The sequence below is a fragment of the Psittacula echo genome, assembly GCF_963264785.1.
Source record: "Psittacula echo genome assembly, chromosome: 2".
NCBI lineage: Eukaryota > Metazoa > Chordata > Aves > Psittaciformes > Psittacidae > Psittacula > Psittacula echo.
Genome location: NC_137737.1, coordinates 152625563 through 152650765, shown reverse-complemented (window position 1 = coordinate 152650765; position 25203 = coordinate 152625563). Strand labels below are relative to the sequence as shown.

The 25203-nt window shown below is 40.4% G+C and overlaps 1 protein-coding gene across 1 annotated transcript; it reads left to right on the top strand.

Annotated features, from left to right (window-relative positions):
- Positions 1–6194: 6194 nt before the first annotated feature.
- OC90 (otoconin 90) lies at positions 6195–25203 on the top strand (the record flags this gene model as incomplete). The annotated part of the gene is made up of 14 exons (XM_080609733.1): positions 6195–6222; positions 7995–8060; positions 8279–8338; positions 8614–8788; positions 12560–12672; positions 13942–14070; positions 15707–15748; positions 16613–16669; positions 19026–19127; positions 21280–21429; positions 21749–21847; positions 22647–22821; positions 23923–24029; positions 24893–25203. The coding sequence occupies 14 exons, from the start codon at positions 6195–6197 to the stop codon at positions 25201–25203; spliced, it is 1614 nt and encodes a 537-aa protein (XP_080465859.1).

The window sequence follows — 25203 nt, the reverse complement described above, 5'->3', positions numbered from 1 at the left end:
ATCCCCTATTCCAAATTGAGAGTCTCCCATTACTTCAGCACCTCAAGTGCAGACTCACCAAGTAAATATTCACACCTCTTGTGCCTTCACCCAGTGGTAAATCTGTGTGAATTCACCAAGATCACCTCCTGCCTTATGTGCACATATGGTGAACTAAAAGCAGCTCTAAAAAAGGATAATCAAATTGCACCACCCTATATTTTTCCTACACTGAAGCTAAGTGATGCTGGTATCAACCCAAAGTACATCATGAAGCTATTAATATTTCAAAGAAAATCCGATTATTTGCACTACAGCTGGTGCACATTGATATTTCACTAAAGAAATATGTGTTCAAAGTAATATAAAGCCAAAAAGAAAGGTGGCACCATAGGGAATGATGCCCCCACGGAGAGGTGGGATGCAGCATTGCTCTTGCAAAATACATTTCCCTGTTGTGCCCAATAGCATGACGGAAGCATTTCTGTCGTATGAAAGAGCAGGATAGATTGGAGTAGCACCAATTACAGTTGATACCAAATGTTAGCCAGTGGAAGAGAGGAATATCAATACAAAGAACATATGAATTGAGGATACTAACATGGCCGGGGTACTGCAGTGCTGTGGAGAGATATCATTCTGTGGCACCTCTCCTCACCCAAGGCAGACCAGCTCTGCTGTGAGGAGCTGAGTGAATTACATCTTTGTGCAACTGATTTGCTTTTAAATCTCACAAAACCATCTTAAAACCTGAAGACGTGATTTAAAAGAAAACCATTCGTATTATTTCATGCATTTTTATCATTAAGTTTTTGGAGAACTCAGGCAGAAGGATGTGGAAACTAGAACATAAGGGCAGAAAACGATCATTAAAGTCAGTTTAACTTTGTGGGGTTTCTTAGGTTTGATTAAAAAGTATCAAAAAGAAAAGTATTTTTGGGAAAGGCTTCCCTTTCTAAAACGTGTTTTATTATTAGTTTAAGAAGTTTAATCAGCTCTGAGCTGTAGCACTGGTCTCCACGCTAAAGGGCACTTCCGTGTGTAGAAAAAATCACTCTGTGTTTTTCCTTCAGGAATACAAGCCCTCAGACAGCATGCTGGCCTGTGTAGTGCAATAGGTTGTACCTGAGCCATGTCTGGCACTGGGGTAGGTCACAGCCATCTCCACTCTAATGTCCTGGAAAGGCCTGAGATCTACTGCCCAAGCATGTTCATGGGGACAGAATTAGAAGGTATCACATGGTAATGGGTATCTTGTGAAAGGAGCTGAGAAAGGATTAATGGTACTTGTCCTGAATGACAACCTTCTTGTCACAGCTATGTTAGACTTACGTTTGGCTTTCCCAGGGGAATAATGACAATTACTGAGAAAAACTTCAAAATAAGAATGAAAAAGTTCCATGAAAATAGTGAACACATTGGCTGCCCTTAGAAAATGTATTTGTTTCCCATATTCCATGATTTTCAGTCCTGAAAAACCTCTATGCATGTTTGGCAGAAGTACAGAAATGATGGTGGTATATGGACAAATCAGTACGTCAGAGGACTCATGGTCATTATTATGCTCAGTCAAGCCCTCTATGTCAGTCAAGCTGAAAATGTTCTCCCAAGTAGTGAAAATGCTCTTTGGACAATCCCTGGATACTGCAAATGGAGACACCAAAACCCACATGAAAACGAATTTTTATATCATTAACACATAATTTCTGCCATGTTTTATTCTTCTGTAATGTTCCTTGGTAAGTCTGGTCACAGAAATGTTATGGCTGGACCCTGTCATTCCCTGTCAGCGTGTCAGTACTGAATCAATAGAGCATCACGGAATCACAGAATGGTTGAGGTTGGAAGGCCCCTCAAGAGGTCATTTGTTCCACTCCCTCTGCCCAAGCAAGGCTACCTAGAGCCAGTTGCCCACATGCCTAGTGATTGCAAATGTCTGTGATTCCAAAGCCATGTCCACACGGCTTTGGAACGTCTCCAAAGGAGGGGAGGGAGAGGGAGGCTCCACAAGCTCTCTGGGCTTCCTGTGTCAGTGGTTGGTCCCCCTCACAGTAAAAAGGCATTTTCTGAGTTCAGAGGGAACCTTTTGTCATGTCACTGAGCACCCTCTCTTCACGTATTTATATACATTGATTACATCCCCCTGGGCCTTCCTATGTTGAAGAGTCTCAGCTCTCAGCCCTCCTCATATGAGAGATGACAAGTGCTGCTTTCACACAGAAATTAGTCCCTTAATTATCTTTATGGCCCTTCCCTGGATTGTCTCAAGTTTGTCCATGTCTGTCGCGTACTGAGGAGCCCAGACCTGGACACCCATACTGACAGACACTGGCCTCCAACCAGACTTTGTGCTGCTGATCACTACCCTCTATTCAGCCAGTTTTCAACCCACATTACTGGGCTCATTCAGCCCATATGTCAACAGCTTCTCTAGGAGGATCTTAGTGGAGACAGTGTCAAAGGGCTTTCTGAAGGTCTTGGAGGACTCAAGCTTTCTGTCCATGTATGTATATCTACAATTTCCAGTTTGTTGGACTTCTCACTTTTCCATACTAAAACTCAGTGGAGAGTTTGCCTTTGTTAATGGCACCTGTGAAGGGTTGTGGTGTCTGACCGTGGCAGAAAGCACATCTTCCCGATGAGGAGAAGCCTTCCCAAAGCTCATTGACTCAACCTTCCCCTGGATTTCACTCAGCTTTGGATCAGAGCCACTGTGGATAGATGAGAGAAGACTTCTCAACCCTGAGGAATGCCAGTGTTTAAAGCTGTGTAAATTTTCACTCATCTTTCATCACTGAGCACTACCTCTTGCTAAGCTATTAAAGCCATATTCACATGCCCCAGAGATTTTGTGAGTGATTAATAACAATGAGATGATTGTTATTTAATTACAGCCAAGAGTATTAGGCAAGGTTATTATACAGTGAATGCACCTGCAGAACAGAATTCCTAGTATAGATCCTTTACATGGCTGGAGCTACATTACTAAAATACACTGTAAGCATAATGACTCTAAGGAATCTTATGGAAGAATTAATTAATAAACGTTGAAGTGGGTTTGATAAAGGAAGTGATCACATGGGTGAGGTATATATCCAAGTGGGTATAAATAACTTAGTACTGGCTATGCTGAAATCCATTTGTCCTCCATCCAACTGCTTTTGAATAATATCCCTCAAGGTAAGCCTTTCTAGATGCACTGTATAACGCAGGAATCAGGAAGGAAACAATGTAGAATAAACTATTTGGGACTGTGGAGTTGTAGACTGAAGTGTAGGTAAGAGATTTGGGATAGCAGACTATATAAGTATTCAGAGCTGTTAGATTTATAATCTCACTTCCTAATGAAATAATATTTTTTTAATAGGAATTCATGTGATATTTGACAATAGGAGAGCAGATAATCAGCAGTATATAAATATTTGAAAACTGATAAATATTTATTTGGCTGCAAAAAATTCCATGCTTGACTTAGAAAATCATTCTAAACCAGGGAGTACAGATCAAAACCAACTCATTATCTGTCAGTTAGTAAATACTAGGGCAAGGCTTCAGAAAAATTCTTTCCATACATTTATGGAAGGACAAGCACACCCAGAACTTAAAGCTCTTAACAACATGTTTATCATTAGGAAAAGACATAATGCATTAGACCAGTCTCAATGCAGATTAGAGTAAATGTTTGACTAGAGAGTGGGGGAGATTTTTGTGATGTGAAGAAAATTGGTATAATGAATTGCAGATTAACTGGGTTCAAAGGTAGTAATCCCAGAATGTCTCTTGATTTACACGGTGTTTCACAATATCTGCATTTAAACATAATTGTTTAAACAATTTAAAGAATTTAAAGAATTAAAGAACTGTTTAAATATCCTGTTAGATCAAATAAGATGTAAAAACTGTTCGTAAAATAAAAGAAACTTCAAGTACACCATTCTATTGCTAAATGAACTCTCCCTGTCTGTGGTGCTTTGGCTGAGCCTGTTGACTCACCTAAAGCAATACTGAAATAAGTATTGTTTATGGAGGACATTGGTAAAATCTGAAGGATACATAAGGCTCACCATTGTCATAATATGTGCATTTACTATAAGGGTAATAACTAAATTGTATCTAGCAGAAACATAGCCAGGCTACGAAACAATGATTTTCTAAGCTGATGTCTTCCTACTCCCAGTTTCAAGAGATAACGTTCTGCTTAATATTTTACTTAACTCCCCAGGCACACCGGTCTGCTGTGTGACTGTTTCTTGTCTTTGGACTAAAATGATTGCAATCCTGCTGTTGTCTATGTCAGTGATGTTGTACAGTGGTAAGTGGCAACGTATTTTTATGATTATTTGAAATTTATGTCTAAATACTGTTGTAAGTTTGCGCATTCAGAAACAATCCTTTAGAAGAACACCTTCTGTCCCCTCAAACCTGATGTTCAATGCTCAAATACATTTAAATAAGTTTATCTATGGAGTTCTTATAAAATGGATTTTTCTCAGGACTTGTAGTGTAGCAAGAAACATTTAGTGGGATCAAAAATACAACCAAATAAACTGCAACTCTCTTTCTGCTACCATTTGGTTATTATTTAAGTCCTCTAGACCCCAAAAAAGTTACAAGTTAAAAATAAAGAGATTCTACTCATTCAACACACGTGTATTGTCTAAATTCTCCAAACCATTCAATGCATCCTGAAATATAACTCGTGTTCAGATAAAGCTTCTCCTTCAAATTTTATTACAAATAATTTTCTTCGCATAACTCTTCAGATTTTCTTGTCATGGGTGAACGAGCTTCCCAGTGACAGGGGTGGGCAAATGCTTCAAATCTCTTCAGTCCCTGCGCTGTGAGTAGCAGTGTGCAGGTGAAGAGAAGGACTCTTGGAAGGTCTAACACCATTTCTAGTCACTCCATGGGGTTATTTCTAAAGGGAAAAGAAAGATCAGCACCTTGGCATAGACTAAATTCTGCACTCATCTACTTCAGTTTCACCTGTCACCTCTCTTCTCAGGGGCTGCATGCATTAGAAGTCAGTAAAAAAGAAGTTCTAATAGAAAACATATGGGATAAAATATATTGATATAGCTGAACCTTAAGACTCCTACTATATGAATAGAAATCTGAAAGAGTATTAGCATTTCCCAGTGCAGTGACAGAGAACGCCAAAATACCTACACCATTTATCCATTATGAGTAAAGGGATATTTAGTCCCCAGATGTGAAGGGAACTATATATTGATAATATCTAGAGCACTCAGTAATATCTGGACACTCAGAAATTTGTCTACATAATGTTTAAAAGAGATTTCTCACCAAACCTCAAACACTGTGCCACAGTTTTCATAGTCTTTTCCCCCAGCTAAGCACAATCTGAGGTCAAAGATTTAAAATGTTACTCTTTTTAGGTTTGGAGAGGATTGTTGATTTATATTTATGTGGCATCTATTCTGCTGATCTCTGCTTTGAGACTAAAGCAAGTATCTGTGCATGAACTGGCATCTTTGAGAACCTAATGTGATTTACCTTGAATAAATCAAACAAGTTGGGTTTGCTGCTGCCTGAGTTATGCTGGCACTGTTAAGGTTTCTGCTCCCTGAGGATTATAATGACTTCATCCATGCCCTAAATGATGACATTTTAATTAGCCACAATTGCAAAACACACCTGGAGGTGCACTGATGGTTTTTTTTTGATGGGCTTTTATCAGGTAACGCTGCAGAAAAGCATTGCCAGAGTGCCAACATCACAGGCACAGTCTAGAAAAGTTTTTACGTGTGTCTGAAAGGCCTGTGGATAAGGTACACAACTGAAAAGCCCAAGAGCTGATGTATCATACGAGTCTCCTCGGGATATGTGACAAGTCAGTTAGCAGGTTTTAGGGAAAAGAAAGAGAAGTTGACATCCCCAGTATCTTCTGAGGTTAGAAGGACTGAGTTTCATAGTGCAATCTTTCACTGGCTTAGCAGGAAACAACACAGGACCAAAAGACATGACAGTAAAAGAAGAAAAGAGAATAATTCATCCAGAAAGTATTTTCTCTTTGTCCGTCCCATGACAATTCAAATAAAATGAAGCAATCTTATTGGCAAACGTTGGCTCATTGATCTTGACTTAGTGACAACTAGAAATATGGTTCTTTGTAATGAAAGGATTAGAAGAGCCACAAGTTTACTGAGCTGCTGACCCTGTGACAGAGATTTGTCTCTAGGGGAGCTTCGAACATGCATGTGTTAATTGGGTATGTGCAAAGTAAGTTTGCTGAGAAGAACTAAGCACAAGTGAAGGATGCTGGAGCAATCACAACTTCAGCAGCTCTGTAACGTGGCTTTATCAATTCTCTCTGTCTCATTGCAACTCAATGAGATTTTCATGTTTTCCAAAGTTTTGCTGAAAGGTCTGAATGATCACTGGCATCAACAGACACTGAGTCTGAACCATGATATTACGCAGTGTGCCAAAACATGGCTCTAGATGTGCTTGATAGAATATGGCCTGAGAAAAGAATGTTCGTCATTGCAGAGGAAATACAGGCTTTAAGCCAAAAATAAGGGGCAATTTTTCTTTAGCAAGCGTGTGTACAAATACATAGCATTCAGTGCTGTTTATTTTGCAAGGCACACCATTGCTTTGCTTGCATCTGATTTATTCCTGGCTGTCAAGCTTTCAACAGACCTGCTTCAGCTGTGTGAAAAGGCCACTCTTCATCAGGATTTGTTGTGTGGTTTGTGGAAAGCAGTCTGTCCCCTCAGACCTGCTGCAGTGAAGGGCATTTCTAATGGATTGCTGGTCTTCTAAAAGCTTTTCATCGTGAGCAAGACTTTCAGGAAAAGAAAAACAGAAGAAGGAACAAACTCTTCCTGCCTCCCTCAACGCCATATCCATATTCTGCCACTAAACTTGAGAAATGAGTTGCTGGAAGCATACGGCTCTTACCATGAACATCTTGTTCACTACACAAAAGTTGTAGACATCCTGAGAAGATACTTATATATGATATAAGGAAAAGGTCCTATTTTTTTCCTAATCTTTTGCTAAACGTAGCTTTAAGCCTTCTATATCTATAAACCCCAATACTTCGCTCTCTTACACTTACATTTATGGCAGGGAAATGCAGCAGATTGGCAAGATAACTGTCAGCTCTTTCCCAGAATCTTTCATAGAGACCACAGACAGCTTTCCTAATGCCAGTGCTTCTGAGATATAAGATATGCCATGAATTTAACATTAGGGTTTTTCTTTAGTTTTTAGAACCTTGAGCCATTAAATACCCTTAATACCTTAAAAGAAAAAAGAAAGTTTGGTTTAAATATATCCAAAGTAACTCATTCTCTCCTAAAATAATGCAAAAAATAAGAAAGGGAAAAAGTGGAAAGGGAGAGAACAAGTCTTGATTTCACCCTTGTTCAGGACATGGCAAATAGAAATAAAATATATCACAGTATCTTCAAAAGGAAAAATATAATTAAGAAAAAAATAGTTTGGGAAGAGAAGCAATAAGGACTCAGAAAAATGAAAACTGTTGACTTCAAACAACCATAAAATCATAGAATCATGGAATAGTTAGGGTTGGAAAGGACCTTACAATCATCTAGTTCCAACCATGCTTCAAATAAGAGCACAGGATTGCAGAGTAGAAACCTTTGGGACAATGAAAGTAGTTGGGCAACCAAACCAGTGTTATACACTTCTATGGATATATCCCAGTAAGTGCTGCTCTTCAGAAGAGTTAACACATCTAACACATGAGGGTTAGCACATCCTCACCAGCAATACCTCAGTTTAACAGAGGACTGCTTTTTAAGCTGCAGTCAATGTGACTTACCAGTATGCTTCCGGGGTTTTCTGGGTGTGGATGGAGCCAAGCAAGTGTTTCATGGCTTTGATAAAGCACCTCAGTAGTGTAGGAAGGTATTTGAAACGCTTGCAGTGTATGTGTCACAATGAAGCAGGTATATGGTCTTGATTTGTTGTTTTTATTTATATTTAAATCTTTTTCTTCTCAAATGTGTTTGCTGAAGCAGGTGGCCAAGGACTGGGGAAGCCAGCATTCCTGCCAGAGCTTCTTGACACACCTGAAAGAATCCTCAGTAAGAATGGTTTAAGCTTTACTTTCCACACTATTGCACGGCAGTGGGGAATTGCTTGCACTTGAGAAGCATGGCAGCGGCGCGTGCTGTCAGCGAACAGCTAGTACCCCTGATCTCAAACTGGTTTAGCAACTGAAGCAGGATCAGGGGCAGTCTGGGGACAGTTCTTGTCATTTACCTTTTAAAAAGAAGTGTGGTTTGTTTATTTTTTCATTCAGACAATGCCACATTCTTCAATGGAGTCTTTCAAAATGTGGAAAGTGTTGCCTTATTTTTTGGTAAGTATGTGTTCCAGCTGTACTTGAGCACTGAATTTCTATTTTATAGAAGCGTTTCCTCTTATATACACTGAAAAGGAACACGGATTACTGAGGTTGTAGATTTCCCCAAGGACTACAATACTAAATACTGTTAAGTGTTGTCATGTTTTAAGGACAAGTTTCAAGCATTGCTCAATGTTGCTGCCTTGTTTAGGCTCTGTTTTCATCACTCGTGTGACCCACACCAGGCTCACCTCCACTGACCATGCATTTTGTGGCTGTTCTCCTTACAGACTGCCTGGGTTCTCACTTCACCTGGTTACAGTCCATCTTCACAAACTTCCCTGCCCTGCTCAACTTTGTGAACAAAATGAAATGTGTTACTGGGCTTTGTCCCAGGGATTTTGAAGACTATGGTTGCTCTTGCAGGTTTGAGATGGAAGGACTCCCTGTGGATGAAGCTGATGAGTAAGTGTTAGCCTCTTCTGCTCTGATAGGCTGCCAGTGCCCTCATGCTCAGATGACCCAAAGTGTAACACTTGCCTAAACAATTTAAGGACGGTTGTAAGAAAAGAGTTTCATTCAGAGTTATTATAAACACTTTCCACCCCTGTTGAATCTATTCATCACACACAACCTAAGTATCTGATATGACCTACAAAAGACAATTTCAGCTCCGGTTTATTAGCCCTGTCCTATGTTTTTCCTACCTGCTCATCAGCACTATCATTTTGCTGGGCCAACACCCCATACCAATTGCCTTACACCATGGCTTGGAAACAAATGAAGTCGAGGTGGTCATAATCTATAGCATATAATGATCCACTTGCTACTTTTTCTTCATAGCTCAGAATCAATTCATCTCACCACGCTTCACTGGGGAGAAATAGTCCCATCCTAGAGATAAAAGCAGAGTCCCCCACACCTGCATACAATTCCACTAGTGCAGCTCTGATGGCACAGCTGATTTAAAGTGGTTGCAAATATGGGTTACTAATGCAGTAGCATAAATAAACACCATACCCATCTCCTTGACAAATCTTACCCCGAAGTTCCAAATTCTTTAAGTTCTGGACACATTTTCTTTGTACTGGGGAATTCTGTCTCACCCTTCAATTGGTGCCAAAAACTGGAAGGCCTGTTATTAAGGTGAGTGGGAGAGCATTAATCCGAGGGGTTTAGTGACTTTACAATCTTACCAAAGAGTTGGTATTGGGAGCAGTGTAAGGTCATAGTGGGCTATAATGAAAATGTTGGCATCTGAAGGGGATTTAAGCATCAACAGAATCAGTTTACAGGTGAGTATGACTTCAAGTAGCAGTTAGGACATTAAGTAGATCTTGCCCTGAATACCTGCATTGTAAACACTGAAGCATCCAGGAGCAGAGCAGAACAATGTCACTCAATGGCTCTTCCCAGTATCGTGCACCAGGAACTAAACCATCCAAGCTCCTCTCTGTGCTTTGGAGAGATGCTGCCGCAGACCCTGTCTGGGCTAATGAGAAGAAATGTACTTTCAGGCCGGGACAATCAAATGGTTATTCACTTATGTCAGTGTGAGGTGTGAAAAGAAATTCAAAGCGAATCAGGATCCATGTCTAAATAGAAAAAAAGTTTCTTCCAACAATGTAATGTATTAATGCCCTGGGTGAAGACAGCAGTGGCTCAGAAAGGGCTAGTGCCTATAGCTAGATGGAAATGAATCCATTCAACTTTCCAGCATGGGACGGCTGGGAAAATGAAAATATAACCCTGCTATTGGAAAAATCCCATGGGACTTCTTAAGAAAACTTTTCTGAGCGCTCATGATGACATGCTGAAACGAGAGCTCAAATCAGTTCAATGCATTGATACCCGTGGAGCTGAGCACCTGGGCTTTTGCTTTACTTAGCTTCATTTTAATGCAGAGCAGCATAAATACAGAAAGGGCTGAATGATTTATCAGCAGGTTTGTCCAAGTACCATCCACAGAGTCTCTTAGTGTTTACAGATGGGTTAGCAGCCCTGCGGTGAGGTTTTCTTAGCAGCATGGCAACCCCACTGCACGTTGCAGTAAATGGAAACTGATTATTGTTTTGCCACTGACGCAGATACGCCTTTGGTTCAGTTGAGCATCAAACCAGTGGCTGTTTTTGTCAGACATGGTTGCTAGTGTGTCGCAATCTTCTCACTAACTTTATTTCTTGGAAACTAGTTTTGCAGACCTCAGATTTTGTCAGTGCCATTTCTGTTTCATAAACAGGGGCTGAACATCTCACTGTAGGGTTTTAAGGCACTGGAAAAGGTTTGTACCAACCTTTTCCCATTTCCCAGAGTAGTTTATTGCTTATCTAAATTAGAAGCCCAGTCCATGGGCTCCATTAGGAGCCTCCATAGTCAATGGAGAAAGAGAACCATGTCCAGAGGACAATCCACATCTTACAATTCCCTTCTTGCAAAGGGAAAGCCAGTATATTTTCTGATTAACTGTTGCAGGGTTGATGTGATTGTGATGCTTCAAACAAACAAGAACTTCAGGAAGTTTGTACAATTGTGCGGTTAAAGGAGCTTTTAAGAGCTGACACCTCACTAGATCTCAGGCAGAGACAGGAACGGGTCTTGACACATTTCATCAGCTCTGTTCCTGATGGAGCTTACAGACTTCACCCTCACCTCTGAAACAAGGCATAGTAGCGTTTGTGGTGTGGAGGAACCATCAGAGACTCTCTGTTGAATGCTATTTGCCCTCACCTTTGCTCAATACATTCCAGCAGTCTCCTAAACCAGGTTACAGCAGGAAAAACAACCAATAGGCAGTAGAGACCCTGAAGTGCAAGAAACTGGGCTTTGAAACTTCATCATCTGGGATAACGCTATTGTAGAATCACAGAATAGTTAGGGTTGCTATTCATGAGCTCTGATCCGCTGCTGGCAACCTAAGCGAACCTCATCACCGATGCCTTTCAACAAGTCAAAAGTGTGATTGTGGTTAGGACTTGGATCGCTTCCATGGTTGTGAGGGATATTGCAATAATTTATTAATATAGTAAGTGATTAAATATTAAATGCTTCCTAAATAAAGGAAGTGAGAAAGTTAATGTCTAGCCTAGAAGGGAGCCTGTTTGCTCCTTGCTCTGGTCGGTGCAGGAACGCTTCAATCCACATTAGATGCATATGCAGGGCAGTGGGTGATGTGTAACAACACATTCACTGTGTCTTTAACAAAAATCCCACATCAGCTTAGTTAAATTTAACTCCTTACATCATGATCGCGTGGCATCGTGATTCCTGGCAGCAGATGCTGGGTCTGAGTGTTAATGTTGTCTCTGCATTCAGTGTGGACAAGACCAATGGCAATTCAATAACAGCCCCATGTTCTGAGTCTGTTTCTCTGAAATGAGGATATTTCAGTCTAAATCTAGCAGCAAGCCCCTGCTTTATCTTTGTAACATTTTTATATGGGGTAAATGATGACTGAATGTTTTACTGATGTTTCATTTATAGCTGATGTGAGTGCACACAGATGCTGTTATAATATAGAAGATGACTTTGTTCAAGAACAGCTGAAGAGATGATTGATGAATAGCTGCTTGTTTTAGTTGACTTTCATTCCTATTCACAGCTAAAGTGGTCACGCAGGCTTTGAGGTTTGCATTTCAGGCATTTGTGGCTCCTTCCTATGGCTATATTTTTATTCTGCTTGTTCCATAGCAGAGAAAGTACAAGAAACAGAGGGTAACACTGCACAGATTTATATATCCTCAATGAGATGCAGGGATTCACAAGGCACTGCAGAGACAATAACCCTTGGTGAGTGACAGGCTCTGTGTAGTTCTCCAAATCTGCAGTGAGAAAGGTTGTGCCAGGGCTGGATCCAAGACCTTTAGAGCGGAGCCATGAAGCGCTGTTTGGGAGTGAGCACTGTGGGTCGGTATTTGGATACTGACTGTGGATTTCTCATTTAAACTACCTGTGGACTCCTTGTAAGAACTCAGGTACTGCAACAGGACACAAATGCAAGCGTTATCTCCCACAGCCTGATCCCACCATTGAGTTTTGCATCCAGCTGTACTTATCCCACTAGACTGACTTAGGGGAAAGTAGTACTCGGTCTTTCTTGTGTCTAGGGACCACACGGAGAACCTTTTTTTCTTATTTAGCAACTTTTGCATTCTTGAGTAACAGCAACATGAGAACATTGCAGTCTGAGCTTGAACTGGAACTAACTTCTGTGCACTGTGTGATATTTCATTCTTTAAGATGCTGTTTCCAGCACCGCAAATGCTATGAGGAAGCAATGGAGATGGAGTGCGCATGGGACCCATCAAAGATTTCTACAGATGTCAGCTGCTCTACTGAAAACCTGACCTGTGGTAAGATTAACCCAACACAGGAGCTTAATGCTGGAGCCTCACCATGACCAAGAAGTTTGTTTTGCTTTACACATGGAAGTCATATATAAATTTAGCAGAAACCACCTCCTCATGTGGATTTTTAAGGGATTAAGTGTTCTGCTCAGGAGTGAATGGAAATGGGAATACACAGAGGTATCAAAACCCAACTAGGCAGGGAAACTGAAGTCAAATAGGTAGAAACTTGCCAGGGCTCCATGAACAGGCTGAGGCTTCCCTGACCTTGCAGGTCCACGGGCATTGCTTGAGATACCTCCACACATCAGAAATGCAGTGGATGCTGGGGAAAGACCTCACAAACAGTTCCCTAAGCTTGAAGGCCTCAGTTTTATACACATTGAGGGATTCAAAGTATTTGTTCACAGGGTTATATGCACTCCTCAGCTACAACAGTATCACCAGTGACAACAGAGACAATGGCATTACAATAGGAGCTACTCCATGCAATGCTGGTATCGTCCTGGCAAATGTGGAATGTGGCTCTTTAATGCCTAATAATTTTTACTATAACATTTCAAGAAGTATTGGCTCTCAGAAAAGATGATATGCTAGAAAATGATTTGAGGATACCAGCAAAGAGGAGAAGAATCGAGAAGAATCCCCACACCAATACCCTTACAGCTTGCTTAAGCAATCTGATTTAATTTCCTTTTCTTGTCCCAAATTTAAATCATTTTTGCTATTTAGGCCAATCTATAATGGTCAAAGTGCATTAAAAGAATAGTAACTATCAAAAATATGAAATATAAGGGTGACAGTTATGAAAGGTCAATGTTCTTTGAAACTCCAAAAGGTAGAAGTTTTTGAAGTGGGAAAATAGCATTTCCTATGAAACTGTTTCGTATCCTTTAGAAGAAGTAAATCGCATCTTACATGAAAAGCTTGGCATCTGGACTTTGAATTCTTGGAGATAGGAGTGATGTATTAATGAAGTCATGAAATGTCAAAGCTAGTATCAGCAGGATTAAGTTTTCCATGGGAAAACTAGAGGCAGTAAAGCACTGCTCTGCAGTCCTTAACGCTCTATAGAAGGAACCAGCTGTGTCAGGCTACATTGACATTTCACAACTAGTGTTGGACTGTGAAACTAGACTGTGTTTAATGTGAAAAATTAAAGTATAAATGGGTTTGCACTAATGAACATAGACATAAACCTTACAGGGAGGAAAAAGCAGGTGATGGAAAAGGTTTTTCAATAGTACTTTGTTTGGATCATTGTTTTATTTCCAGAGTCTGGGGATCCCTGTGAACAGTTCCTCTGCAACTGTGACAAAGACTCTATTGAATGCTTTGTGAAGGCACATATTAACTCTTCCTTGAATGGGCTGGATATTTCCTTTTGTCCACCTCTGGTTACAGGTAATAATAAGGACCTGATCGACTGCCTCTTCCTGCCAGTTTTTCCACTGGCATCAAATCTGACCCAAGAATGAAGCAGTAGCTGGGCGCTTCCCTGCAATGAATCTGGCACTCTGACCTGTTCTCCATTTCATGTGTCCTTTCCATTTACTGCTACTCAAGTGAATTCCAAGAGAGAAGAAGGTAGACTAATTGCTGTCCTGGAGCCCATCCAGGAGAGGTTACCGACCTGCTGAGGGGGCTGAAGCACAGGATGAAAGAGGAGGAGGCTCAGGGTAGATCTCTTTTCTGTCTTCAACAGTAGTGTGGCTATTGAGGTGTGGAGACGGGGCCAGACTCTTACTGGAGATGCACAGAAACAGGACAAGAGTCAAGAGATACAACTGCAACAGGGAAATTCCAGTTAGATACAAAGGAATTTTTATTTCAGGAAGCTCCTGCACCCCATCCCTGGCAGTGTCCAAGGCCAGGTTGGACACGGCTTTGAGCAACCTGGCCTAGTGGAAGGTGTCCCTGCCCATGGCAGGGGGTTGGAACTGGGTGAGCTTTAAGGTCCCTTCCAACCCAAACCATTCTATGATTATTATTCTATGATTTTGCCAACCTGATAGTTGGGATGATTAGTGAACCCCTGAGGTCTCTAGCAGGAATGCCAAACTGCCAAAATATCCCAAATATTCCTCAAACTATGTAAAAACTAACTGGTAAAGCAAAAATAAACCTACTCTGTTCCGTTATTTGGTTTTCATCTTGGAAGGCAAAATCCTCTCTAAAGATGAAGGGGATATTTATCTCCATTGTCATACATGGATCTGTGCTCTGTAGCTGAAATTACAGCCTTCTAAGACTGAATACCTGCCCTGTGGGAACAGGGCTGAATTAAAAACTTAATTCATATGAATTGCAATCAGAGCACAGCAAGGGAGAAGACCTTTGAACTCCCAAGCTGAGACAGAGGTGAAAAAGCAATGCTAGTTTTTCTAAGCCTTTGGCTCATATTCACACACCCCAGTGCTAAATAAGGACGGATACAGACATCTATATCAGGCTCTGGATGTGCAGCCCATTGTGAATAGTTCAATGGAGAAGAAAATGCCACAAGAACGTGTGCATCAAAGGCAGAAAATAGCTTTGTGTAAGCCAGTAATCTTTGACTGGGATCAGATGGCTCTAATAGAGAGTGTGGCAGTTCCAACACATTACAAATAAGGGGGAAATTGTTAGGTGCTAACAGGAAAATCACGCTGGTTTTAGCTCTGCTGATAAAGATAGATTCAATTTTAGCTCACTCAATACCTCTGCTAATTTTAGGCTTCTGATTATATTTCTTAATGAAAAAGTAAAGTCCTTTGAATGAAACATCTTTATTTAGTGTTCACTCCTGTTATTGTCTTTCTGTGTAGTTCTGGCCAGTTCAGGCTTTTTAAAGAAAAATAATGACCCCATCTGACAAATTTCTAGGAAAAAGATTTTGGCAGATTCATCATTACAGAGAAAAAGTTGAACAAAATGGGGATGTATTTGCCTAAACCTTTGCTGATAGGAATAAATCCCATGAACTTGCCCTATTCAGATTGAACAGTGACAAACGCCCTCCTCACACTTTAGTTGACGAGAGAACTTTCTCTTTTTTCAGAAACCACCAGCAAGAGAGAGCTGACAACACTTCACACGGAGGGTACGTGCTCATTTCTGTGGTTCATTGACTGCAGTGTGTTAAACTGAGACCAATTTATATTCAGAAAAATAACCCTATTAGAGGCCATGGATTCCTTTCTGAGAAGCAAAGTTTTAGCAAGATGCCAAAATATAAAAGGAAGAGAAAAAAAGCCCAATAAACCAAAGCACCATTTTGGTGACAAGTGTTTACTCAGGTGCACAGGACAACTTCAGCCAAATGACTCCTTTTTCTGAGAAGGAATTCAGAAGAGAGCCCCGAGTTTCATTAAGAAATAATGTAAGAAGTAATTCACTAAAAGCAACTTAAAAGCATTTTCAGGTGGATCCTTTTCTATTTTCATGCATATTTAGGGCCCTGCTCCAACAAGCATCCTAACCAAGTGTTTTGATTTAAACATTTAAGCTTTGCATTTAAATATTTAATTTTTATCTTGATACCTTCACTATTGGCCACGTATCCAAGTACCTGCTGAAATGGGAATGTAAAGAATGCCATTCACCAGGCAGTTCCTCTTGTTTAGGCTAAAATTCTTCGTGATAGAGACTGAGGGATTCTTTTATGATGATTATTACTATAGTGCATGCTACTGAGTAGAATTTAGTATCAGCAGTGAACAAATAGTAAGGCAGGATTTTAATACTGCTACTGTAATTATCAATAATTAGGTTTGGATTTGCTATATTTATATAATATAAATATGATATACATATTATATATTTATATACAAAATAACCATACAAAAAGCACAATAATAATAATATTTATGAATAAGTTACATTCTGATCATGTTATGCCAAGATCCAGTCTAACGAGCATCCTAAGCCATGACTCTCTGGAGTAAGAATGCTTTTATTTCTGCAGGCTTACTTCGTCATGGGACTGATGGAACACAGCCTGCAACTGCATCCATGGAAGAAGGTTTGCAACTTGCAGGGCAGGAAGCACTGTTTTCAGCTCCCAAAAGCTGAAAGGATAAACATAAGAATGAGCTGTTTGCTTTCTTTCTGCCCTTCCAGAAGGATTGACATAAAAGTAGATACAATGTTTTTGCGATTGAATTCAAGGCTGAATGAGAAGGTGCTGTTTTTCAATTTGTGCCTAATGTAATGTGCCTAACCAGTGTTTACAGTAAGTTTACCAAGGGCTGAGAATAAGAACTCCACAACAAACCCTGTTTTCATCAAAACGGACCTTTTTTATCCCTGAGAACACAGGTAGAAGCAAGTGAGCCATTTGGCAGACATGTGCTATGTAGATGACAACCACTGGTCCCACAGCCAGTTGCATACTTCTGGTCTTTAAAGAGACATTTGATTATAAAGGATCAAGCTGTAGCATGAGGAAAGATCAAGCATGGTTTGTGGAAAATGAGCCAGCATTTCAGTGGTTTATTTACTTGCAGAGATCCAGGCTGAAGTCCCTGTTACTCTGGTGCCTCCCGAGTGAGTTTCTAAACCATGAGACCAAGCGGTTCTTCTGACAATCATTTCTTACTGCTACAATCAAGTTATCTTATTGAGGAATGGATGCTCACAAAATCTCATTGCTGTAGTATGAGAGTACTACTTACTTTTCACCTGCATGGTGTGCACTACAACACAAGCGGCCATGGGCAGAAGTCATCCAAAGTCCTAGGTGGTTCTGGGGGGGACACCTAGTAAGTAACCTCCAAGTCACACAGCAGTGAAATACAGACCAGTCTTTGACGATCCATAGTCAAATTTAGCTGATGCACTCTTGTAATCACAAACAAAACCACAGTGTTGTGTACAGGGACCTTGTATCTAACAAGTACCAAGGCACTGTGCACTGGATGGGTGCAACCAAGCAACCACTCATAACACCATAGAATCAACTAGGTTGGAAAAGACCTTTAAGATTATCAATCACTACCTCAGGACTACCAAGACCACCACTAAACCATGTCACTGCGGGCCTCATCTACACAGTTTTTGATCACTTGACCACTTGAGAAGAGGTGGAAAGTTACACTTTTGAGGAACTTGAGAGCTCAGGTTCAAGTTGTTGTGTGCTCTCCTTTGTTTCTCAGTGAGCCATTGCCCTAATTGTGAATCTAGAATAATGAAAACACATGAAATCATATGGAATTGTTTTCTTCTTTTTTTTTCCCCTTCCTTTTTCATCCTTCTTTTTTTTTTTTTTCTTAAGAAATATTCCTTCAGACTTTAACAGTTTTTCTTTTTATTTTTAAAAAAGTGCCACAAAACAAGGGTGCTTTATGCCGAGTGCAAGTGCTGGCTGTTTCTTCATACCTCCCCTGTATCATGGCGGGGTTTTACTGGATATTTCTTGTTCTCACCTAACAGCGGCTCCAATATTGGCTCATGTTTTTCTAGCTGCTGCTGGGAAGCTTGGTAATAGAAACCTGAGAACTCCTGGAGGAGTGAGTGCACCTGCATTTGCACATCTGTAGCAATCTTTTACTTCCTGCAAAAATGATTACTCATGGTCTCTAAGGAGAAATCGCTCATCATAAGGCTCAAAATAGTGCCAAGGGATAAAAACCTGCATTAGGAACTTCAGAAAGCTGAAAACGTACCAGATACCGTAATAGTCAGACTTTGAAGGAAACATTTGGAGAACTACTTCCCATTTAACTAGTGTCTCTCCATTTAAGCCTAAAGGAGCTTCACCATCAACAACCATGGAAACTGTATTAAACCAAAGCTAAGTACTACTTAGAAGCAATGGCAAAGACATTCTTGGTCACATCACAAAATCCTAACGCAAGAAAAAGATGCAGAGATTAACTTTTGGATCATTTGATAGCTATGCTTGTAATTTATCAAAAGGTAGCTGACAAAATAACTTTATCAGGAAAAAAAATTAAATTGGAGGTTAGGGAAGTATTTTGCCTTGTAACTGCCCATTATACTTGACTTTCAATGCAGGCAAATACTTGACTTTCAATGCAGATATTTATGAGAAATGTGGCATCTGTGTGCAACAGTGAAATTTTATACCTAACCCTGTTTAGTGCATTCATCTGTCAAATGAATTTAATATTGTATTTGCTATTTCAGTCACATTTATGCTGTAAAGCACATTATTTGAATACAGCAATAAGATTATTTTATCGGCATCACTTTGTTTACAAGCAGCAATGCACTGCTGATATAAACAGGCAGATAGCTATATATGAAATGCCTAGCTCTTCCTGCACTGCTGAAAAAGCTTTCTCAGCAGCTTGACTTTTCATTAGAGTTTGTGGTGGCAACATGTTTTCTGAGTCTACGTTTTCGTTTTTCAACAGCGAACTCCTTTGAGCCCAGTGAGATGGTCCTGGGGACTTCCAGGGCCAGAGGTAAGAGTCTGATTACACTGTTGTTGATGAATCAGGCACTCTTTTCTGCAGGTGAAATTGGATTTTGGTTTATGAAGCTCTGTGCTGTCACAGTTAAAAATCTGCAGCACAGGATTTCTAGATAATACTCTGGTTAACGCTCTGGTTCTTCCACTGACTTGCACATCCTTCAACAAACCAGTTCGCTTTTCACCCTCTTCATAAAACAAGGCTGATAGTGACGTTAAGCTTTATGATGTTTCAGTGAATTCAGCCCAAAAATTCACTGCAGAAATGCAGCAGGTAGGTCACCACCATGATGCCTCTGTTTTTTGTGCAGTTACCACAAGGGACCACAGAGTTACAGCTCCTGCTTCCCCCGTCCTCTCAATAAAAGGTCAGTGACTCTCAGCTTTCCTTCTTCTTTGACTGGCACAGCAATATTTCATCTAAAAGCATCACAGTTAACAATCCATGCAGTGACAACAGGGCTGCCAGAGAATAACATTTAGATTAGGGTCAGATCACACCAACTATAAAGCCAGACTGTGAAGTGTCAGCTGTTTGCTGCCTCCAGCCGTTCACTTGCATTCTTCATTACTTGCAAAAACCTCTTCACATAAGATTTTCTGATATAATGGTTGATCCTTTAAATTACATTCATAGCACCTCTGCCAGAAGGGTTCATTTTGATTTTTCCTCCTCCTTTCTAACATGGAATTTCACAGAATTCTTTCTCAGTGTAAGTCCTACTTCAGCTTTTGCAATTCTTAGCACTTTGAGCACAGCCACACCAGTAGCTACCGCTGGAAGCGGAGCACCTTTTTTGTAGAAAGAAACATTCCTGTAGACAAACACATCAGAAAAATACCAAGAAGCCCTGAATATGGGGTGTAGAAAGCAGCCATTTTTTGACTGAGTACATTGTCTGAGCAGTATCCATATCTCCCACCCCACAGACATTTGGCATTGCTGTACTAAGCACTGGTCAAAATCACTATTTTCCTCTGTCAGAAACCTGTGTTGCTTGCAGACCTGCATGGCTCCTGGAAGGTTATTTGCACCATCTATTCTTAGCTAAGTGCATTTCCCAAACTCCAGTTGTATTTTCTACATCTGGCAGGAATTGCTTTCATTTTAACACATCACTGTCAAAGTGGCATAAAATGTGCGCCTTGCCGAGCTATTAAACTAGCATGTTGCTATTGATCCCTTTCCTCAACCTTTCATGGGCTTTGTTGTGTTCTTAGCAGGATTTTCATTATTTTAATCTATTCTCTTATCACATGACAGGTTATTTCCAACACATACTGAAACCAGAACATCAGAGGGACAAATTTAATGAATTTGAGATTAATCCAGTTAATAAGTTGACCCTTGGAATGCAAAAGAAAAGGCTTTAAATGCATGGAAACACATGTTCACTAGTTTTCTTCAAGTATTTTGTTTGTGAAATGCCACATTCTTCATATTGACATTCAGGTGAAATTAATCCATTTGATTTCTTTTCACAGAATCACAGAATAGTTAGGGTGGGAAAGGACCTGTTTTCATGTACATTAGCTTATACAAAAAAGCTTAAAAAAAGAAAGAAAAGAGATATTAAGTAATTCCCAAATGAAACAAAACATTCTCATTCAACAATAAAGCCTCAGATAATCTAAAAACAAATACCATTTTTTAGGATAAAGAATCTCCTTAAAATTATCTTTCTATTAAACCTCAACTTATTTTCCCCTTGACATTTCCTTGTGGTTACTACACAGCCATTCTTTAGTTGCCCAGCGCTGCTTCAGTCAAGTAATTTCCCTGCATTCACTAATGTTTCTGTTTGTCACCCTCATGTGAACTGACACCTTTTTTTGGGCAGTTTACTCTGAAAATGACATCTCATGACACCTCCCCTTGCACTTCATCTCTCAGCAGGGCTGACTAACCAGCAAACCCAATTATTTGCAGCAACATATAAGGTTTAAAAACTACAGAGCGGTTAAACTGGGTGTATTTAACCAGAGTCTTATCTTCTGAAAGGCAAAGGATGGGAAGAAATGACCAGTGTGGATGCTCTTTTATTTCCCAATTTTCATCCTGAATGTTTCTTCTCTATGACCATCAACTCGCACCAGCTCTGCCTGAGGATATTACTCTGACCAATTATCTAAAATGAAAATCTTACTGTTTATTTCCTGTGTTGTCTTCTACTTTCCTCTTTCTGCTTATTCAGAGGAGGATAGATTTACGGAAGCTGTAGTGTCAATGGAAGAGATAACCACGAGCCCAGCCTCATTCCCAGGAGGTGTTAACTCACTGCAAGTCAAAATTGTTCCCACAGAGAAGATTCCTGCAGCCATATCTGCAAGGACAAAGGAAAAGGGCAAGTAAAAATGATTACGCTTATACTAATTTACAGCAGTCCCCTGTTCCTGTTCACAGCTACCTGAAGATTCAGCATTTCTCACAGATATGTAGAATAACACTATTTTCTCCCTACATCTGGATAGATTACATGGAATACAGAGTGCACAACACAGACTACACTGGAAGGGACAATTCATTGTCCAACACCCACCAGGAAAGCTTAACTAATCATTAATGAACAGTCTTCCAACTATGAATTAAACAAATGCTAGGAGACTGCCAATGGATTGTGGTACAGCCTTTGCAAGTCTAATCTATGCATATGTTATCTCCAGAGGAAAGCCCTGCAAGGGGTGGCCAGAGCACAACTTCTTCTGGAATAGCTCTGGAGCTGGTACTGTCTGACAGGAGAGTCAATGAACCTGCAGGAAAAGGTAAATGATGTTGGTGTTTTTTCCCAGTTATATGAAATTAAATATTCAGCTACCTCTACATTTAGAGGTAGGTATATGTATATTACATATAAATATTGTAGCTATTCTAAACCAGTTAGACGAGGACCTATGTATTGGTATTTACAAGAACAACAGGAGATGCATTCACCTCGAAAAACTTGGACAGTTTAACCTCTTTCCCCAATGTGCTATCATTAACACTGACAGAAACTATTTATGATCAGGCTATAAGTACACTTCTCCTACAGTACCAGATCTAAACTGAGCTCATTGAATGTTTCCTCTTGATTTTGTTTCTAGGCAGTAATTGAGTCTTTGAGTTACTTTATTTCACAAGCAGCGGATGCAATAAAAGGAACTTCTCCTGCTCCTCGCTCTGAGGAGTTTTCTCCAGCAACGTAGTCATTGCACATCACTGTGCAAGCACAAGAGGTTAGGGCTGTCTTTTCTGAACCAGCCAAGACAGAAACTACTGAATAGGTTTGATCAACTACGAATGAATATTACAGAAGAAAAATGTAACAATGAAGGATTACATAGTACTCTAAAGGCAATCCAATTTACTTGTAATTTATGTCTTCATCTTTCCCCTGCACACTTCTGCTCTTCTACTCAGTATTAATCTAAGAGCCATAGTTCATGAAATGGAGCTGTCATTTAGAAATAGTAAAAAGTTGTCTGAAAGTTTCTGATAGCTCTGAAAATTCTTCTCTCATCACACGAGAACCCCCAAAACAGTGAAAACACAATGTGTCAAATAACATTTTTTTCTTTACAGTATGTGAGCGATTAACCTTTCTGCAAGAGAGAGGAAATGGAAGAGCGAAGCGGGAGCTGCCCCAGCTAGGAGAAATGCTGTTCTGTTTAACTGAGCAATGCCCAGAGGAATTTGAGTCTTATGGTTGCTACTGTGGCCAAGAAGGAAGAGGTTATCCTAGTGATGCACTGGACAGGTGTGGGCTCTTCTATAATCTGCTATTACCTGTGGGTATTATTGGGTGCCTATGGACCAACAAAGATCAGTATTGCTTTTGTTGTGCCTTGTATAGCTACGTACCAGTAGTGAGGCCGCATTTTTTTCTCCTACATTTTTTTTGGGGGGTGAAAGAAATCCATTTAAACACATGAAACATTAAATTCTTTGATGTCACTAAGACATTCTATTATTACATCAATGTTTTGAAGAGACTTACTGACTCAAGCAAGGAGAATGATGGGAAGTAAGTAGAGCAGAAGGAAGAGTGTATCAAAAGATGCTGTGAAACTTGGCTAAGAGGCGGTTTGGAAAATGGTTTATGAAGAGTTATATACCCTTGCCACCCTGTCTTTCAGAAGAGTGTAGAGCACAAGTGAATGCCAGAGCTGCAGCCAAGAGACCTAGTGTGGCAATCATGTGCTGTCATGGCATGGCTGACCAAGAGCAGGAATTCACAGAATCATGAAACGGTTTGGGTTGGAAGGGATCTTAAAGCTCATCCAGTTCCAATCCCCATGCCATAGACAGGGACACCTTCCACTAGACAAGGTTGTTTCAAGCCCCATCCAATCTGGCCTTGAACACCTCCAAGGATGTGGCAGCCACAGCTTATTTGGGCAGCCTGTTCCAGTGCCTCACCACCCTCACAGTTAAGAATGGCTTCCTCATATCTCACCTAAATCTCCCTTGTTTAAGTTTGAATTCTGGAGCAATGAAGCGAATTCAACCAAAGTAATCTCCCTTGACAGTGTTGTATTTAAAACTAAAAATCTCTCCTCGTGTGGAAGTTCATAATAGCTGGGGCCAAATCAAGGCTCCACTAAGTACAGCACTTAATAGGTCACAGTTACAATTGTAATATATATCAAAATTAAACCAAAACCCCTTAAAAAACTACAGGTATGGGAGGACAGTAGGAACAGCTTGGATTGTTTTACTTTTTGATGGAGAATATTCTTCCACGGTACGAAAACTGAGATTTTAGTTTTAACAAACATTGAAAATAAAGAAGTAAAATGATTGTGAGTACTCCATGATGTAGGAAGTATTTTTCACTTACGTCTCCTGTTTATTTCAGGTGCTGCTTCTCTCATCACTGTTGTATAGAACAAGTTATGAAACTTGGATGTCATGCAGAAAGAAGTTCAAGATCTGAAGTTGTGTGTTTTGATCATAAGCCAAACTGTAAGTTTGTGTAGAGGAAACTTCCACTGTCCTGATGATAGTGTATTGAAGCATTACAGACCAAATGCCACCATGTGAGCTGCTGGAGCTCAGTATAGAGTTTATAGAATTTAGCTTACAAGACATTTGCAATGTTTACTATAAACCTGAGCTTTTTTCCTAGCTGAGATCATAGAACCATAGAATACTTAGGGTTGGAAAGGACCTTAAGATCATCTAGTTCCAACCCCCCTGCCATGCCCAGGGACACCCCACACTAAACCATGTCACACAAGGCCTCATCCAACCTGGCCTTGAATACCGCCAGGGATGGTGCATTCACAACTTCCTTGGGCAAACTATTCCAGTGCCTCACCACCTTAACAGTAAAGAATTTCTTCCTTATATCCAATCTAAACTTCCCCTGTTTAAGTTTGAACCCGTTACCCCTTGTCCTGACACTACAGTCCCTAATGAATAGTCCATTCCCAGCATCCTTGTAGGCCCCCTTCAGATACTGGAAGGCTGCTATGAGGCCTCCACGCAGCCTTCTCTTCTCCAGGCTGAACAGATAAAGGGTGTTACACCACTGTGTATGAAGTGACCTGGTCAGGCTGAGAAAACTACACTCAGACATTTTTTGATTGGAGACAGAAGTCAGCTGTTGGTGTCCTTACATTCACAAGTTCTACCAAAGCCAGTCGCACCTTCAGTTGTCCAGCACCTTGGTGTCAGGCTTATATTTAGATGGCAAAAGGTGAATTTGGAAACTAAAATTCAAGAAAGATTTGAAAATTTTCTTTTCAAAAGCTCATTTTCCCATGGCAAATTACACATTGGCTAACTTTAACTTCTATCAAACAATTCTGAAACTTCTTTTTCAGGTGTTGGTTGGAGCATGTGCGAGAAACTACTATGCACTTGTGATAAGACAGCGGCCGAATGCATGGCTTCTGCCTTCTTCAATGAAAGCCTTAAGCTTCCACACAGGCAAGAGTGCCAAGAAGAGAAAATCTCATGTCAAAGTGACCCTTACGAAAGGCCTTCTACAGGCACAGGAACAGGCACAGGGATTTCCAGCTCCGAGGAGAGCAGTGAGGAGGAAGGCCCACTGGGGAGTGTATTAAGAAGAGCAAAGAGAGATACACACCATCGCATTGGAAACTCCAGAGCTGTGCAACGTGAAGTCAGATAA